General features: G+C 49.5%; 1 protein-coding gene across 2 annotated transcripts; it reads right to left on the bottom strand.

The window, feature by feature from the left end:
- Positions 1 to 1632: 1632 nt before the first annotated feature.
- On the bottom strand, positions 1633 to 19371 carry LOC131210983 (uncharacterized). Of its 2 annotated transcripts, XM_058204321.1 has the most exons (6): positions 18716 to 19371; positions 5048 to 5191; positions 3684 to 3758; positions 3457 to 3617; positions 3202 to 3375; positions 1633 to 3137 (listed from the first exon to the last, which is right to left on the bottom strand). In XM_058204321.1, the coding sequence occupies exons 2-6, from the start codon at positions 5126 to 5128 to the stop codon at positions 1709 to 1711; spliced, it is 1920 nt and encodes a 639-aa protein (XP_058060304.1). In that variant the 5' UTR covers positions 5129 to 5191; positions 18716 to 19371; the 3' UTR covers positions 1633 to 1708. The 2 variants fall into 2 exon arrangements, with proteins under 2 accessions (XP_058060304.1, XP_058060311.1); XM_058204328.1 differs by lacking the exon at positions 5048 to 5191.
- Between the last annotated feature and the right edge of the window lie 431 nt (positions 19372 to 19802).

Below are 19802 nucleotides of genomic sequence, written 5' to 3'. Positions count from 1 at the left end.
CCTTGGCTGGTTGGTGATATCGAACGTAATGGCTTTTAGCGTCAAGTGTACATGCGTGGTGAACATGTGCCTCCAGAATGCTTGGCACAAAGTGAAGTCATCTTTCAGTCCTAGTGAATGCAAGGTTCACGAAGTACGACCTAGCCGGCAAGAGATAAAATGCACATTGTTTGACGCGATTGTTTCGAAGGGAAAGACAAGCTATTCACCGTAATTGGATCAGCAAAACAGTGCAGCTAACAAATAAATCAAAACACTTGCACAGCACGTCAGTTTTAATGTATTCCTTACGGTATTGCATCAACGGTCAAATTGAGACAACCACAGATTGTAGTGATTAGAATCTCTTTTGTTTATCTGTCTTTGAACTTTGATTTAAAAATTGTCAATTTCATTTCATTCGTTTAGTTTTGCTCGCTTTTCGTGTTTTCTTCTGAGTGTGTTGTGCTTCGCAGGCCTATCGACCTTTTAAAGGCCATGTGAACTCGCCTCAAGTCGAACTTTTGCCTCGGGGACCGTTCGACCTCCAGGGATACGCACTTTGATTTACGGCGTTCCTAGCACGCACATGTTGCCGCTCTCCTTGTCCCGTGCTGCTGAAACAAAGTAATCATGACTTTTAAAACGCTTTTTCCGAAACATGCGAAATTCTAAGCGATCACTTGTCATCGATTTACGACAGCTCATAATTCGCTGCTAGAAGGCAAATGTACGGTTGAAGTCGTTTCACTAAAGCACATATCCCCAGCGTGACTACCATTAATCGGAACTGACTGAGTTACACTTCCGGCCACTAGAGATGCCGGTCACCGCACAGCTCTAGGCTATACGGAAGTGGCAATGAACTTAACAGAAGCATGGGAACCATACCTTTCAATCTACGAAGGTCATCTGCGAAAGGTTCCCCTAATGATCAAAGTTATTAGCTGCGCCGTTGTGGGATATAACCCTGGGCTTGGCCAATCCGCTCCAGGAACACGTGGACCTCCGGGGACTCGTGACCAATGGGGAAAATAGGTCGACTACAACCTTTTCCCAAGTCATGAGGTTTTCCAATCAGTCAACAGCGAAACTCATAAGCAATACAATATTTAGTAAACAATTCAACATTTAGTATTTGGTGGCATTCCAGAGCCGAAACAGTCAACGGATTTTCCAATGTTTCAGTTCTTGTTCTTGTTCTTGTTCTCTTAAAGTGTGGGAAAACTTACAGAAATAAAAAAAAACAAATAGAAGTCAAATAACAGAAACAAAATGGAAATGTGCCTTGATGGCTGCAATTAGCTGTACACCAACATGGCCGAAAAACGCTAATTCCAATCTGACAGATAGGTGGCGCTAGTTGAGAGGTTTCAGTCCAGGAAATGAGCGGTTTGCGGTTCAAATTTGCATCAACGGCTTTTACAAGAACCGTTGCGACGGATAGCAGATAGCAGATTTCGATCACATATCAGTTTTGAACCTAATCTAATATCTCAATCAATTTTCGCAAAATTCATAATCAGAGCGATACTTTCACAGCCCAGATATTCTCTTTCTTCGCCTGTTCCATTCGGATAATTTGAACCAGCGGGACCGGTTTTTTACATTCGTTCCAATATTTCACGTAACTTTATTGCTATTCATGTTGCTTCCAATTGCTACTTCAACACAAAACCTCCCTCTTTTACGGGAAAAAAAAAAATTATAATCGATTTATCGCTTTGCGTTAAATGTACTTTTGCCGGCCCAGCGACGCCGTCTGCATAGGCATTGGCGCACTGTTTTCGATGTACTGTGTCGCAGGAGCAGCGGCCGAATCGCCCGTTTTGGTGCCGCTCTTGTGAGATCGTTTCATGCCCCGCTTCCTGTCGTGACCGTTCATCATCGCTTCCAGTACGATCCCGTCCACCGTTTGCAAACTTTGGGCGCGCTGCAGCGACAGTCGGAGAGGCTTTTTTGGTGGTGCCGGTCTCACGGTGGACACCTTCAGCGAAGGACCCGACGGTTCCGAAGCGTACTGCTCGTTAGTGTCACTTTCAAAGTCCAAACTCTTCCCCATTCGCATATCCGTTCCGCGGCGTCCATTCGTATCCAGGCTTCCGGCAGCTACCAGGCGCTTCCGTTCCCCGTTCAAGTACTCCACGCTGCGGGCGTGGCTGCGGCTGTGGCTGTGCTGAAGGCGCCCCCGGTCAGAATCGCTCTCCAAGTCGGTGGTGCTGCGCTGCAATTTCGCACCAAACTGAAGAAGATACTTTTCGCGCTCCAAACGCCGAGCTTCCCGTTCACGCTTGTCGCGCTCCTTTCGGCTGTAGTACTGCGAAGCGACCAGCGTGTCACTACCACCGTTGACGTTGACTTTGGACGATGAGAGTGAGTTTCTAAGATTGTACTTCATCACATCGCCACCGTTCGTGAGCTCCCCGTTGATTCGGTCACACTCCTTGATGATGGTGGTCGTCGTCACGTGTCCTGGGCTTTGGTTGCGTGACGACGACGATGACTTCTCGTCGATGTAGTTGTAGATGTGCGGTGGCTGGGGCGTTTTACTTTCCGGTGGTGTCGATGGCGGTGACGTGATGCTGATAGAGGTAATGTGCGCTCCGCCACCCCCATTGATGGCGAACCCGGGCCGGATCGCTCCGTTTTCCTTCGTAGCGAGCAGCTCCTTTACCTGATCCTCCAAGTACGAGATGCGATGCTGCAGCCGAACGTTGTCGGCCTGCGATTGCTGGAGCTGCTGTTGGGACAGCAAAGCGGAAGACTTCCTGACCCGAGCCACGACCATCTCACTCTTCGTGTGCGTGCCGATGATGCGTGCCAGCTCCTCGCGATTCCTGCCTCCGACGGCTTTCCCATTGATCTCGATGATTCGATCGCCCCGCTGAAGACTTTCCCCATCGAGCACCCAGTCGACCCAGAAGCCGGGCTGTTCGTTCCGGGGGCTCGCATTCCAGCGACCCGTCGTGGCACGGACGGCCAGCAGGCTAAGGTTCACTCCCGATTGCAGCATTCCGTACAGTGTATTTGGTTCTTGCTTTGGTTTGTCCAGTCGTGCCTGCAAAGCACGTGCCTCCTCCACCAGCGAGAGCAATTGCAGTTCTTCCCTCCCGAGGGCATATTCCAACTCGGCCTGCCGAATCCGAACGTCGATGTTACTGTTGAAAAATAATCACCGATTAATTCACACAACTACAAACTACTAAATTGGCTGTCACTTACTCGGTCACATCGAGTTTTTCCAGTGCCGTCTTTAGGTTCTTGATCACGTGTCGCTTCGTTTCCGAGTCTAGCTTCAGCTTCGACAATCGCTGCTCCGCGACCGGACGTTCCGCTTCATCCAACGGAGGTCCCGTGGGTCGGGGCAGTTTTCCCAGGCCCAGCTGCAGCCGTAAGCTGTTCGAGAGAGTGGTGTTGATTGTATTAAATAGTCTTTCGAAGCTTCGCTTCCGTTTTACTTTCAACTAAGCTAATTACTTTTGAATTACTGCTTCGCGATCTTGCAGAGCGGTACGTAGTTCGCGACCCGGGGCCGATTCGGGTCGTGGGGAGGAACGGGCCGATAAAGATCCCCCGAGCGAAGTGCCTTTTCTACGCCGAGGTGTACCGGCACAGAGGGAAACCTCGATATTGGCCATCTGGAAACGGGAGAGTCGTAAGTTTCAAGGTTTGTGGCTACCATTCCTGTACCAATGAGGGCATACCTTCGCTTCCAGTGTTTCCAGCTGCGACATCCTAGGAGGAGATTGATGCGGTTTATCTTGCGAAGGCAGCACGGTCTGGAATGTGGAGAACAAAGTGGAGTTAAAGAGTTACGCCAAACAATCATCGCGCCATAAACTGCGGAGTTTATTTGCCAGAGTCGTTAATCAACCGTTGATGGTGTCAATCTTCTGTAATATGTTTTCAAGATCATTCGATCTTTTGTTATCTTGTTTCACTTACAGACCACAAACCGCAGAGAACCAGGCGGCAACCGGGCGCACATATTTATGACTCCGCGCGTCTGGCGTGTGTCCACGACGCCGCGCGACCAGAAATTAGAATTCAATGTACAGCCGGGAATATCGTCGTTAACCGCCTGGGCGCGCCTAAGTGTGGCATTGCGCAATGCAGGGCGTCCCTTTTAGCAATTCAAAGCAGCTGCTCCCAATGGCATAATACCGGGACGGGAGCGGCATACAAACGCGCGCCGCCATTTTTCTGATAGCTTCTCTATAATGATTAGGCTGGGACTAAGGACACCGCCGGGTCAAAAACGACGGCCTTTAAATTGTTCCACTCATTGTACTGTTACCATTCGCGGCACGTTGGCGCGTTTGCTTCAACCTTTCAATTTTGCACTCTCCTTGACCCAACTTCCCATCATCTCCGCCACAACAGTCCGTTATTGATATTTTCCCGGGGGGAGCTTAAGCTGCCACAGCCACTATCGCCACGGAATCGATGGCCGATGCGCGCTCCCTAACGTCAAAAGCTCAACAATAGGCGCTTTCCAAATCATAAACCACATTTTCACCGCCGGGGCTCGCCGCGAAATCCATTTCAACCGCGGCCACCGGGACTGTGTTTTCATCTTGTTTTCATCTGCGGCTTAACTCATCGTTCCACCAGTGCGCAGATAATGTGTCAACCGCGCGGCCACTTTCCCTCGACCGGCCGCGGCCGGAATGTACATCAATATCCATTTATCATCCTCTTAGTGCGCCAACCTCCATAATCAATCATTGACATCCGGGCTAGCACTGGAACGGAGCAAAAAGCACGCGATCCGTGTGTTCCGATCAGTCAGCGGATGAATATGGATTTAATTGTGAGCCTCGTGCCAGATGGCGGTTGCATTAGTGCGCGCCATCCGTTCGATTGCCTTTCCTTCAACCTCAACCATCGCGTCACGAGGGAAAAGTACATTCGAATAAATAACCCCTCAGCGGACCGGTTAACAGGCTTAAATTACTGCTCTGGCGAGTGAGAAACAGATCATCATTAGGGAGCTGTGTGTGGGTATGGGTCATGTTTGACCTCGGCCCCCAGGATCCCCAAGGGTGACCATCGTGTCGCTACTTACCATCGAGGAGGAACGCTCATTGGGAAATGCTCTCGCAACGGTTGCCGACGATCGATTGATTCCGATTGCTCCGTATTCCATCACAACACCACCATCATTATGATCGATAGCAAAGGGCGGTTTGTGGGAATGCAATTATTTAATCTAAAACGAAAAAAGGGATCGAAAATGTGATGATCGCTTCTTATAAAATTTAGCACCGGTTCAGTTTACAACTAAGTTTCAAAATTTATATCCCTTGTGGTTCCTGAATTTTCTCCATAAATACCAGAAATCATCCTGGGCTGTTATGAAACCGGTTTACAAATCGATCGATCTTTTCTTAGACAAAACGTAACAAAAACTACGGTACGAAAACGATTGCGTATCGCGCGAAAGGCCACGAGGAAAAGCATTTTCACAAATGCAGGCTCGCGCCCGGCAAATTGTATAATATGTAAATAAAAGTTCTGCGGCACAAAAAAAGCTCCTCAGCAACTCGTCGCGCCCAGCTAACGGGTCTCTGTCTCTCTGTCTCCCTCTCTCTCCCTCTCTCTATCTCTCTGTGTCTTCAATGCCGCCGTGCACGAGGATTCCATCCTAACTACCCATCCGATGCGCTCCAGTTTGCACACAATTCTTCAAATTTGCCTCTTCCAACCCAGCAAAGCATTAACCCGCCCGGCTGTGTATGATATAATGTAGCTCAAATTGCTCCTCTTTTTGAATGGCCACCCGCGGCCGCCGGCCTGTGGCCACAACAATTGCTTGCGTTGGCGTTTCGTCATCAGGGCTGGCTGGCGTGTCTGAGCAGCATAGGCCCAAATAAGACATAACCGTCATGCAAAGCGCAAGACACGCAACATCGCGCGCAGTAGAACACGTTGTGTGGTTAAACCACGAGCAGCACGCTGATTACGCTGCTCATCACTGCTGCTGGCCGTCGAGCGAGAACAGCTCTGCGGGAATGCTTCCCGAAACGAGGAACCGAATCAACCCGGCTCCCAGCAATTATATTATGGTACAACACTTCGTCCTTGGTGCAACCCGAAGCCGTGGAGCAAATTGAGATCTTTGAGAGCCACCGCGAAGAAAGTGCTGTTCCGCTTTACCGAAACACCCTTTTGGTGGATGCCTCAAAACATTCGGCACGGTCCGTTGGCTCGGCGTTCGTTAGCCAGTTCCTCACTTTCGCAACTCCGCCGGGTCGCGCGTTTAGTGGTCGTTTAATTGACCTTTACTTTCAGCGCGAACCAGCCACCATTTCGGTAATGCGTTTATTTTATTATTTCAACTCCTTTTCCCTTGTGCAGCGCTGTTTTTTTTTTCAAATTTTATTCCGCTTTTCATCGGTTAAGCGCCCGCGAACCGAACCGACAACACGGCTCAAGTCGCCCGGTGGGCCGGACTGGCTAAATGAAAGAGAAATTTTGCTGTACCGACTACCAGCCTATCGAAAGCATTCGGCTACGCACGCGGGTTGCATTTTCTCCCCGATGGGAACCAACTGTTGTGCTGACGGCATCGAAATATGACCACGACTCTAACGATGGGCAGCTGGCCGGGCGAAATGGTGATAATCTTTTTTACGGCTGGTTTATTGGACTGCCATTTGCAAGATAGTTTAATTTGGACCTTCAAATCCCAACTGGCAACCGTAAAGCAGACAACAGTGTAACACGTCTAATGATGGAACCTTGCTGGTGAAGAAGCGCACACGATCGGTCATCGGCGATCAAGAACCATATTGCCGTAATCGTCTGCACCTGGCCGCGTTTGTTGCCGTTTGCTTCCGACAGTCCAGAACATCCTTCACGCACGGTTCCTGCGGATGTCCCTGAGGGCCTGAGTCGTACTGTAATCTTCATCGCGACGGGAGATCCGCACTCAACCGTATCGATGGGGGGGTGATCGTACCTTCGCCCAGAACCACCCGTTCGCTGCTTCCTGCTTCTTCTACGGTTTGAAGTTCCAGCTATTGCTCGCCGTGCCGGTCGATGCGATCACATTCTGGGGGCCACACCACGCGAAGCTCATAAAATGCTGAATGCCCCGTTCTTGTCTGTGCCCACCGAACCGTATCGCCGCCGCCACGGAGAACACTTCCTTGCGTTCCACGGGCTATGTGTTATGAATGTTGGTTATCTCGTTCTTTCGGCGTATGCGTTCTAACGCGAGGGGGCCCCACTTTTTGCGCTACAACATTATATTGCGCGCCCGGCGATCCCCGGAGCCTCGGAAGATGGCGTGCCCGGTGGCCGTGAAGAGCGAAGCGGCCGAGCGAACCATTCTTGGCGAGCCAACATAAAAGGCTCCATTCACGACGACATCCACTCCCCGAGTTCCCGCGGACACACGCGATTCTCCAATCAGCCAACCAGGAGGATGCCGTGGCTTCGCGGTTGGTTTGACAGGGCCCAGGTGCCTCGACAGTCACTGCTTACAAATTCCCCCGGATTTTCCACGTTCTAATGGTTTGCATCAACCGCCAGTGCCAGAGTGTGGTTGGAACTTTCGGAGCAGAATAATTGTGTGAAACCAACCCCGCGTCGCCTTCTATTTGACATTGTACCAACACCGGCAGAGTGAGTGAGTGACACGGCCAATACTTCCCGGTTCTTCGGAACCAACCAAAACCAGATGATGGTGATTTTTAGGCAAATAGGCACCGGTCAAGCGGTTCTCCTGTTGTCCAAAACATAACCCAGTTTGTTTTCGTTTTATGTCCCGGTCGTCGTCGTACGAACGAACGGTAACGGCATTTCCATCCGATCGTAACATAAATCATATTTTTGTTCCCTGTCCTGGCCTGCCGTGGGCCTTGGGGCGATTTATGAAGTTTCCAACAAAAGCAGTGGTTAGAGGGCAAACGCGAATCGGTGGTTTATGCAAATTTGGTGACCCTCAATTACGTTGGTTCGACTTATCTATCGCATATCTGAATAGCGAAAAAGGAATGCCTAAACAAGGTCCCAAAAAATGCCTTCCGTTTGTGCTGTTCCGTTTCTCCAATAGTTGAAACACGTTGGTACACGAGCGAGAGAGGCCTCGTTTCGGCCGGGAGACCAGGAGTCATTGAAAGTACCTTGAAAGAGGATTAGCGTTCTTAGGAAGCGGCCACGGCTAATGGAGGTAATTAAAGTTTAGATTTACAATAATTAAAAACGGTCCGGTAGAGCTAGACGGTAAAAATACGCCACCGTACCGTGAATCCATACTTACGGTCCAACACTTCCACAAAACCCTGTTCTCACCGCAATCCCAGACAGACGGATTAGAGGGGCGATTAATTCCGGCCGGTCTGAAACGACATCGACACGTCGAACGCGCGAAACTGGTTCTACAAAAGTGTCTAATCACACGCAGTTAATACCGTCGGTTGGCTTCAAATCACTTAACTCGATTCACCGCCGTCGGAACAGCGGGATTCGACCGAGGGAGGGCAGCATTGAAAGGGAAATATAATTTTACAGAACGGATGAGAATTAAAGTATTGACAAGTTATTAGTTCCCATTCTCTTCCCCGGTCGGGTCAGAGTTGGGTCCTCCCTGGTCCGGCAACTGACCAGAGCACAGCACTCGGAAAGGGCTGCTCTAACCCTCCGGTAGGCTGTCAACGGTTCCTCCCAAACAATTTCCCTTGGACACGCTTAATCTTTTCCAACTCACTCACAGCGATAACAGCAGTTTGCTGCAGCCCTGCCCCGATGGCGATAAATTACGCCGAGGGCCTAAGCCTCAGGTCTGTCCAGTCCCCCGACTCCGGCTTCGGTGATGCATGAACTTGACCACCAACTTGTCCACGGTGGCGGCGGTGGCGGCGGCGGCGGCAGCGAAACACGCGAACCGCACGGACCTCCACAACCAAAACGGTTACGCATGATTTCGTTCCTTCGTTTGTTCCTTCGGCAAATTTGTTGCATTGACCGCCGCGGCGCGCAGGGGTTGATAAACGCGCATCCTTCGCTATTTTCCGCACCCCAAGCGCGGGTCCTGCGCCGCGTGTGTGAAGGGACGGGGCCGTCCCTCCGGGAAAGGGGGCATTAACGCAGTGGACCGTGCCCAAGCCTCGAAGCCGGTGGCCGGCGTGCAGCAGGCTATTCTTAGGCGGCCGGGCTCGTTTATAGAAATTAACTGTTGACCAGCCGCGAGCCGCTCGGGAGTGAGAGAGAGAGAGGATTGCCAACGGCCACAACGCAATCGTTGCACTATGCTGGTGCATCGTCACGCATCGGTGCATCGCGATGCCGCCGATGGGAACCGCCGCAAATGACAAAATTATTCGGCGGTGACCGTACCGGACACCCCTGACTGATGCGGTGAGAAACCACCGCCGGCAGGGTTAGGGTGCCGCGTGTTTTCCGGATGATGAACGATCAGATTGTGCGAAAAAAGGTGAATCCATCACACTGGGTGGATGAGGTGTTTCTTGTTTCATTCGCCCGGCGGGTTCGTTCGGGGCGAAGAAACACCGGCGATATATTGATGGCCGCTCCCAAAAATGAGTCGAGTCGAAATCGGCGGCAGCAAACCGACAGCCAATAACAGTGAGTCACACCGTTGGCTTGGAGGAAGTAATTCGAATATTATAAATTTATAAGTATTAATAAAACTGAAAGTCATGTGATTGGCGTTAAGGAATAACTACACGGCGGAACCAATTGGGTTTGAACTTTCAAATGGCGTCAGCCTCAGCATACGGACGTGTACAATATGGTAGAACAACCGTTGAATATTCACTTCACACTGTGAATTTGAAATGCTGCTACTGATCGGTACAATCGAATCGATCCAGAAGCTCACAATCGAATCGATCGAGCTAACGATTCAAATAATTCTTCAAATGATCTTCGTTTTTCATCAAAGTCATCGTTTTTTGTTTTGATAGGTATGGCTTTAGAAAACATTCTACTATCAGTGCTGAATGTTTCATCTTATAGAAAGTTATGCTTAAAGTTGTGCATCGGTTGACGAAAGCCGGAGCCAGCACTGATGGCCTGTCATTTGTATCTTTCAAGGTCGGTTTACCTATACAACTGCGAGCGGCCGCGTTATCTGCTACCACGTGGCCGTCGGCTTTGCGTTTCGGCGAGTTTGTACACCGTCCGGCCTCGATTGATAAAGTACCACTCTCATCTCCAACTGCTTCTGATGCTTCACCTCGTACTGCCTCTATGCGTGAGGTGGCTCCGCCACTCCTCCCGCCTGCTGTGCAGCACGGTTCGCCTGCATAGCGGTGTAGTGGACCGATTGCGGTATCTCCCCGAGCGGTGTCTTGCACGATCTACTACCAAAACGCTCGGGGATTGCGATCTAAGTCATCGGAAGTATGGCTGGCTTCGTCGGTTTTTAATTGCGATGTCATGGTACTGACCGAAACTTGGCTTGATTCGTCGTTACCGTCCAGTCTTTTTTTCAACACTGATGATTATCACGTATTTCGCTGCGATCGTTCCGCACTCAACAGCGTCAAATCGAAGGGCGGCGGCGTACTGATCGCGTGCTCGTCTAAACTTCAAGCAGCGCAAATCACTGTCACTCAGCGCTCACTGGAGACTGTATGGGTATTGATCTCACTGCCGACTGGCCCACGTATCTTCCTCGGCACTGTCTATGTACCTCCGGATCTATCGTCGGATGAGGATACTCTTGAGTCGCTATCCGAATGCGTGAGTGACATTGCTGGAAAAGTTTCGGCAAGTGATTCTCTAATTCTCCTTGGTGACTTTAATCAGTCTTCGCTCGAGTGGACTCCGATTCCTACGACTTCGTCTGTCCCCGTGTCGTACTTTAAACCAGTATCGCGAGTACAGCCCATCACTAATTCGGTATTCCTATCGATGCTGCTGCAATCTCAACTGCAGCAGCACAACGGCGTGGCTAATCACATGGGCAGGGTGTTAGATTTAGTGCTTGCTAACTCGACTTGCTCGCGGTCCTTGTCCGTGGAGCCGGCTATCTCTCCACTGGTGAACATCGACCCCTACCACCCACCGTTAGCGTTAACGCTATCGCTAATGTTACCTCATAGTGTATCTAGACCTAAGTATCTCTCCTATCCTCCTCCTTTCAACTACCGTAAGACTGACTACAATAGATTGAGCGAGATCCTTTCCCGAGTCGACTGGTCTTTTTTTTCCTCTTCTAAATCTGTTGACTTGGCCGTGTCTCAGTTTAACAGCATCATAATTTCCTCCCTCAATTCCTGTTCCCCCCGTTTTAGACCTTCCTCTGGCCCAGCATGGGCGGACCGCACGTTACGTAGCTTGCGTAGGGATAGAAATAGGGCGCAGCGTGCATACTACTGCGTTCGCTCGCCTTTTAACAAACGGCTGTTCAAGTACGCGATGAGGGCCTATAGAATTTACAACGCGGCCCGTTACCGTTCCTATGTCGACCGTCTGCAATCCCGCCTGCGCTCCCATCCTAAGTCCTTCTGGCGTTTCGTTGGTGCTCGCAGAGGCTCTGGCTGTCTGCCTAGTGCTATGTACCTCAACGACACCATTGCCGACAACCCTGCTGACATCTGCTCCCTGTTTGCCAGTCATTTTGCTGCGTTGTTCGCGGTACCGTTGTCCTCAGCGGCTAGTCTTGACCCAGGCCTCTCCTACACGCCTGAGGGTGTGTTCTACGTATCCGAACTGCCAATCGACGTGGATCTGGTCGAGAAGGTCCTCTCCGATCTTCGTCTTTCTTTCGCTCCTGATCCGAACGGCATTCCGGCCTCTGTGTTTAAGCATTGCGCATCATCTCTGGCATCTCCACTCGCGCTGTTATTTGAACTTTCGCTTTCAACAAGGACCTTTCCTGCGGCCTGGAAGAAGGCGCAGTTGATCCCGGTCTTCAAAAATAAGGACAAGGCGTGCGTTGCTAATTACCGGGGTATTTCCATTCTGTGCAACGGCAGTAAAATCTTTGAGTCGGTCGTTCGCCCGTCCCTCCTTTCTGCAGTTAGCTCATGGTTGAGCCCGCACCAGCATGGCTTCGTTCCCCAAAGATCTACTGTAACCAACCTTATGGAATTCGTTTCCCGTACGGTGGCGGAACTTGATCGCGGGGGCCAAATGGATGCGATTTACACTGATTTTAGAGCTGCCTTTGATCGTGTGCCTCATGCTCTCCTTCTTGCTAAGCTCGGGAAGCTTGGTGTCGCTCCCGCTCTGCTCGAATGGTTTGAGTCGTTCCTGTCGATGCGCTCTTGTTGTGTTCGCATTGGGTCGTACCTCTCCAAGGACTTCGGCTGCACCTCTGGTGTCCCTCAAGGTAGTGTCCTCTCTCCCCTTTTGTTTATCCTTTTTATTAATGACATTACCTCTATCCTCCAATCCCCAGGCTATCTGCTTTACGCGGATGATTTGAAAATCTTCTTTCCTATTAATAGCATCTCTGACTGTTTGTCTCTTCAGTATGCGCTAGACGCCGTCTGCCTCTGGTGCTCCTCTAACCATCTTCTTCTCTCTCCTGAGAAATGCTCCGTCATTTCCTTTTCTAGATCCTCCTCTCCTATCTCACACAACTATAATATCTTGTCTACCCCCCTCGCCCGCGTTTCTTGTGTGAAAGACCTTGGGGTGACGCTTGACTCTAAGCTTACCTTCTCTGCGCACATCGAGGCAGTGTGTAGTAAAGCTTTTAGGTTACTGGGGCTGATTCGGTCTCTCTCCCGGGAGTTCCGCAGCATTGACTGCCTCAAGTCCTTGTATTGTTGCCTGGTACGATCTGGTATGGAATACGCGTGCATTGTCTGGGACCCCTCCTGCAAAACGCTTACCAATGCGCTTGAACAGGTTCAGAGGAGTTTCACCCGCATGGTGTTTTGTCGGCAGCTAGGGTACAGGTACTCTGATCTTCCACCCTACCCGATCCGCTGTCGTCAATTGGGCCTCCTGTCCTTAGTGGATAGGCGCTGTGTGGCGCAAAATCTGTTCATTGGTGGGCTGCTGCTGAGCACTATCGACGATCCTGCCCTCCTCGCCCGCCTTCCTCTTTATATCCCTTCACGCTCCCTACGGCGCCGTGATTGCTTCCTCATTCCCTTTCGCCGCACTCTTTATGGCTCCTCCGACCCCTTCCTCCGTTGTCTCCGTGCGTTTAATCAATCCTACTGCTACTTTGACTTCCACCTTCCTCTAGCGTCCTTCAGACGTGCCCTGTTACAAAACCTTTATCCAGCCTAGGTGCTGTTATCTGCCTCACAAAGGAGTCTCGTTCTACTTTGTTGTCCGTTTTGCTCTCCTCTCCCTCTCCTATTTCCTCTCCTCTCCTTAGTGTCTTAAGCCTCGCCTGTATAGCTTTAAGCAACCGGGTTTATAAATAAATAAATAAATAAATAAATAAATAAAGGAACTCAAAAGAAGAAAAACAAATCTGCACACTCTCGATGAAAACACCACCAAACGAACTCAAAAACTCAAAAATTCACCAAATCAACTATATATGCTGTGTTTTACCGTTTCTGGGAACCCAATACCGTAGATCGAAAGACTCAGAATTGGACTGTTTTGAGATCAATCAAGGCAAAAATCCTGGACTTTCGGTTCGGGATATTGCAAAAAATATGGTGCCAGCAGAAGCACTGTCCAGAGGATCTGTCTACGAAGAGGCTATTGTTCTTTTCTTGCACGTAAGCATCCAAATGGGACACTTAAGCAAAACCTAGTCGCTAAAACACGCGCTAGAAAATTGTACGAGAAGGTTCTGACGAGGTAAAAAGGATGCTTGCTTATGGACGACGAAACATACGTGAATATTGATTTTGGACAGCTTCCTGGACCAAAATTTTATCTACAATTTCATCCGACGACCAACAAAATAAATTTCCGAAATTCTTCTCTCAAAGCACAATAAAATACCTTCATTTTGACACCTTGACAAACCAACCTCGAGCTATTTCAATTGTTCCCGATTCTAACCGGGCCATGCTTTAACGTGCACTCCGCGATCACCGAATCAACTGTCAAACAGTTGGGCCAGCTGTAATGTGTAATTGCCACCCTGCGCCCACAGCACTGAGCTCGGTTCTATTTATTTGGTTAAGGTTAATTGACCTTAGCGTCCGCACAGCAGAACCATATTTTAAGCCGCTCCCTAATGATCGAGGAATTCATGTTTTGTGTGACAGATTTCATCTCAACCCACGAGGGACACTAAAGCTCAAAGTGCCCACCCGGTTGGGACTGACGTAATGGAGGCGGTACTAATACGCGAGCGGAGGCGAACGTTGATTAAAACAAAGGCAGTTAAGCTTTGGGCCGACACAACGTTTGGCTCTGACACGGGAATGTTATTATTCAAAAATTAAAAATGGATTACAAACATAAGGCTGCTGCTGCTAGTTCGTGGACGTGAACGAATTCGGCGTGTTTGTAGCATAACTGCGCGATTGCGTTTGAGGAAGTTTACCGTTGGACTGTCGGACTGATCAACATCATCCGGAGATATTGGTGTTATCATTGTCGGTCGGTCGGTGTGAATTCCTGGCACGCCAGCATGTTTGCGCAGCGGAGAAGCAATAAATCAGAGATATGCTGGTGTCACGGCTACGGCTCGCATATGTCTGCCCTCCACTTTTAAACGATTTTAATGATCTGAACACGCACATGCGGCGGGGTACATGTAAACAATTGCAGCAAATCCAAAAACGTTGCCTTTACGTTGACTCTCTGTGGGGTCTCTGTGCAAACGGTGGAATGCGCGCGATACAGATACAACACGCAACAACCCCGGGGCCTGGGCCTGGGACTGTTCTCTTCACACCTCATAAAACAATGGGCAAAACAAACCTCCGGTCGCAACCACAAAAAGAAGCAGCAGAAATAAAAACCCACACACGCGGACCACTTTTCGCCACCCCCCCATGAGCATAACAATGAAAAAGGGCGAAGAAAACTACACGAACAGAAAACTAATCCGTCCCCATATCTGCGCGGCCACCCTTCGAGGGCGCTCTCTCGCCAACATTAATCTTCAAATTCCCCACGCAACAATAACTGTAATTATAAATGCAATTTACCGGCGCACGCGGAACGATTGCGCGGCACTAGGGCTTCGCTTTGTTCGGAGAGCTGCCCCAACAACGTGCCACAAAGATGAGAAAAAGGGCCCCACAGCACACATCCACATCCACGTCGACGCTGGTGACTCAACCGTTGCCCCATCCAGCCAGTGACATACCACAGACCACGGGCAATCTGTGTCGCCTCCGCTGCCCGGTCCCGGTGATCCTAACCAATTACCCTATGCGCGCCTATCTGGATCAATTGGTCTGGCCTATTTAGCAGCTCGAACCGATCGAAGGCCCCCGGATCATAAGTGCTTCGGCCTTTCTCTCGGCTGGCTTCGAATGACAGTCGGTGGCGCGATTAAGTGCTCAAGGTTAAGCACCCGATGGCATCCGCCAGCCATCGATTATTACTCGTCGGACGTCTTCCGCCGTCTGTTTCACCACTTCCTGCCATTCAGCAGCAGCAGCGCCATCGGTCTCCACTCTGTTAGTGTGTCATTGCATATTTATTAGCTGCCGTAGGACGACGACGTCGTGGAATCTCTAGAGCCCAAGAAGACCGGTTGAGCGATGGATTCCTGCCGAGATCCTCTCCGATGGGCTGGCGAGGGAGTCTCGGCCGCCGTTCATTGTGGTGTAGATGCTGGTCGACGTCTGAATGCAAAGCGCACGCCGGCAACACATGGTGGACAGCTTTGGCGGGAGCGTTTGTGCCGTTTGCGCCATCGGGAATTGTTTTCCACGCCAGACTCCGTTGCCAGACACTTCAACAACATTATCTGAAGCTTCTGTTTAAAGCAACATTCACGAGCCAAGCCTAATTTCTACGGAGGGTTTTTGAAGGTGTTTTCGTCTAGAAGTAGAACAACAGGTCGATGAAGCGCAAAACATGTGCAATGGGTCACATCCTCTACACTGTTCGCATTAAGCTAACAAATATCGGATGATCCATCCATAATTTAAAGCGTCAAACTTCATTCTGGATATTGTAACCATTTAGTGAAAACATTGACATTTACGAAATGGGATGCTATACGCTTGTAGAAAATCGGGAAAATATTTGACAATATTTTCCAAGGTGATGAGTTTTCAAACCAAACTGTATGAAATATGAAAATCTCATTTCCACTTATCGGTGGTTATGTTGCAGAATTTTCTTTTTTGGGGCTCGCAAAACCCAAACTCCGTTGAAGAGAAGCGCTCGACGATAAAGCAGGAGCCGTCGATTGGATTGCATTGGATTTTGCTACTATAGAGGCGTTGGTCAGTAGCTAACATTTGCCTCTGTCTACGATACCTTCTTAATTTAAACTTAAATTTAAGACTAAATTTAATTCTTAAACCTAGTACCAGATTTGTCAGTCAGGGTACCTGGGCCCCGACTCAGAAGGAGTCGGCAACTATGGTTCGTCGGCAAGGAAGGGCCGTCGATGGCGTACGCCACCGAGAACAGACACGACAGCCACACCATTTTGGTGTGTGAACTGTTTTCCCCCAATTTCGTCTTATTGCCATAACCCACCTACCATTGCGGTCATGTTATCGATTCAAATTTCCGTTAAACTGTTCCGCTGCTGACCCATTGCACCATCTCTCAACAAGCTAAACACAGCGCTCCGGTATGCCAATTTTCCCCCTTGTGCTGGAAACACGGGGTTTGCTATCGCCGCAATTCCAGCGATTAAAATCCCAGATGATCGGCAGCTTCCAGATTCTTCTCGCCGCGCTGCCGGTGGCCGAGTCGACAGTCGAGTCGTATTCCTCCCATCCCAGCGGGAGGCCGGAGGCTGTTACCAACAATAATTGTACATATGACCCAATTGTGGCCGATGATCAAATTACACTCTTCTCACGCGCACGCATCGCAGCATCAGCGCTTGTTCGCCCAACATGCGGATCGGCCGGTTCCGTTCATGGTCCACGCGATCGGATTCAGTACGCAACGGAAATGTGTATTTTTCCATGTGTTTTCATTTTCGTCGCTTTTTTCCATGTTTTGTTTTGCTCACGATCGTGTGATGATCGATACAATTCGAAAAAGAAAGTTCTTCTTCTCCTTTCGGCCCACGGCTCCGTGTTGATCGACGGCCGTGTTGAAGCCTGGGGCGAGGTTTTTGTTTCGCCTCTCCCCTATCGCTGAGCATAACAACATCATCATAACGTTACATACCCGTCTCTCGTCATATCTCGGCTCACCGGACATAAACACTGGGCCAGCCGGGTCAGCCCAGTCCGATACGTTCGACTTTTTGTGTACATTACTTCCTTTTTTCCAGCGCCAACGTTGTACGAGTTTTTCGATCATCCGTTCCGCCGGGATTCATCCTTCAGTCATCGGCGGCCACTTTCATTCCGTCATTAAGCTTGGTTTCACATTCTTGAACCAGGTCTCGGCGTTTTTGTGTTCCAACTCCGGCTCGCTCACGAAACCAAACGGAATCGACGGGCAAACATTGTAGTTCCGGTTATCTGGCGGGATAAGGAGGACGTGCACAAACGGCCGGCCTCGGGCGGCTTGGGCGATATCGATGTCACCTGCGGGCGACGTGCCCGTTGGCTCCTGGCGGGCGAAAACATTTCCCAGCTCACAGCACACGCCGAGTCGCGCTTTGTGTCGCTGTGTTATGCTTACGCCGCTTGCGCGAGAGATTGTCTGATTGCGCAACGCGCCGCGGATTCCATCTCATCAACCCGCCGCCCCGCCAGCCCCACAACCTTTCGACCTCGCAACACTTTTAATGTTGATGCCACACAATCTGCCGGATATTTGCGGAGCTGTTCCGCTGCCCCAATCCGCACTCACCCGGTGGACCGTTGGCTTTCTGATGCTCGGCGGCGCCCGGATGCGCCTGCTTTCCTGGTGAGCCTTGTGAACCACAAACGCGGCCCCCCGTCCGGCAAACAATGCTAATCGGTGATGACACTTTTCGCCATGCGAAAACACAATAAACCATTTATCTGGCGTTCAGGGGACCATTTTAGGTTCATGCCGTGCCGCCGATGGCCGAGGCCGATAATTTAATCATGGCAAAAGATGCAATTTGAAGTGTTGTTTTTACGATTAGCACACACCATTTAAGCGGCATAAAGCACGCAATGGCGAAAGAAACAACAGCAGAGTCGAAAGGATCGTCCAAACGATCGAATCGAACGAGGCATCACTAAAGTTTAAAAAAACTATAGTAAACATCTTTAAAAAGAAGATCTTTGTAAACCGATTGTACAGAAAGACGTTAACTAAAGCAGCGATCTGGGGTTAACAAAGCGACGTCGGAGAGCCACCTGCGTCCTTTTCTTGTGTTTTTTCCACAGTGCAGAAACAATGGTAACCCGGGCCAAAGTTCACACGAGTCCCGGAACCAGCGGAAGGAAATTGTACCGTGGGGAGGACGTTAATGGCGTGAGAGAATGCACTAGAAGTCAAATAAGCGCGCCAACGGTGTGTTTTAAATTCAACAGGCTCCTGGCATGCTGTCACGCACAAGCAAGCACGCCAAGGAACTTTGCGGATCGCCCTCCATGGAATAAGGGTCACCGATGGCCGGAAGAGCGTGTATGGCGTGAAACGAGAATAACGTCGAAGGAAACGAAGGAAACGGGAAAAGGAAGCGAACGCACGCTTTCTCAGGACCCGCTAGACAAAATGTAACAACGAATAGTTTATAACGATGTCTATTTTTACGTACCTCTAATGGCGTGCCTAGTTTCCCGTTCCTTGATACTGGAACGCACTGTTTTCATTACTTTCGTTAGCAACTGTTCACGGCACAAAACGCTGTTGTATTTTCCCACGTTGTGGCCGGTTGAAACTGTTTGGTTTGCCGTTCTTTATTTGCTGCGTTTCGGACTTATTGGACAAACAAATCCCTCTGCTCGGGTCACACAAAACAAATAAAAGCGCGTCCTTTAACAAAACACCCTTCCGTTTGCACCAAGATTCGAACGCACAAACACTCGTAGCTCACCAACGGTGGAATTGAATTTTTGATAAACAACTCTTTCTCTGTCTTTCTGAGTATCTGGAGTTTTCTGCGTTCCACAAGGACTTAAATAAAGAGTCAACAGTGTCCTTCCTTCCGGCCGATGATTGCGCGAAAATCTACACAACAGCACACGAACGGAACGACCACTCTAGTTTTCAACTTGGACGTTATTTTTGTTGTAGCGACACAAACACCTTTGAACATTGAAAATTGAAGCTACGAGCCGTTTTACCTCTTCCTATTCGGGCGTATTTTTGTTTGAATTTGATTATTATTATATTATCCTGATTACAGATATTTTGAGCCTGAAGCTTTCTTCTTTTTCTTGTACAGGTCTTCTTCGATGTTCCGTGTTCGGGATTTTCGTAGGTTGAATCGGGTTTTTTCGGGATTTTCTCTTGGTTGTTTTTTTTTAGATGACGGCAAAGTTGAAAAATTGCTGAAATTTTTAGCTCTGAGGCTAACTGCGGTTTGAGGTCTTGGTCTCGGTATTTTCTGACCGCCTGAAGGTTTCGAAACCTCTGTGTTCCCAGTCTCTGTTTTTTGCCTTCCCGTTCTCTTTTCTCTCTGTATTTCTCTATTCTCTCTCGTTTCTCTGCGCTCTCTCGGGTTTTACGACCCGAAGCGAAACCGAAGCGAACACGAAAGAGATAGAGAGCGAGAGAGCGAGATAGCGCATGAAAAACTAGTTTATTCAACCAAAAATCAATCAAAAAGTAAAAGATACTATGTTTAGAGATCATGGATACAAAACAAAAAGTTCTCAGATATCGTTTTGAATAATATATTA

This window comes from Anopheles bellator, chromosome 1 (assembly GCF_943735745.2).
Source record: "Anopheles bellator chromosome 1, idAnoBellAS_SP24_06.2, whole genome shotgun sequence".
Taxonomy (NCBI): Eukaryota; Metazoa; Arthropoda; class Insecta; order Diptera; family Culicidae; genus Anopheles; species Anopheles bellator.
Note: the sequence above shows the minus strand (reverse complement) of the source record. Positions and strands in the feature narration are given on the sequence as shown.

Excerpts from the sequence above, each read along its gene's own strand:
- LOC131210983 (XM_058204321.1), bottom strand. The coding sequence starts at position 5,128 with ATGGAATACGGAGCAATCGGAATCAATCGATCGTCGGCAACCGTTGCG. Across the intron at positions 3,759-5,047 it reads ATGAGCGTTCCTCCTCGATG|ACCGTGCTGCCTTCGCAAGA; the intron begins GTAAGTAGCGAC and ends TCCACATTCCAG. Across the intron at positions 3,376-3,456 it reads CGCGAAGCAGTAATTCAAAA|CTTACGGCTGCAGCTGGGCC; the intron begins GTAATTAGCTTA and ends TCTCTCGAACAG.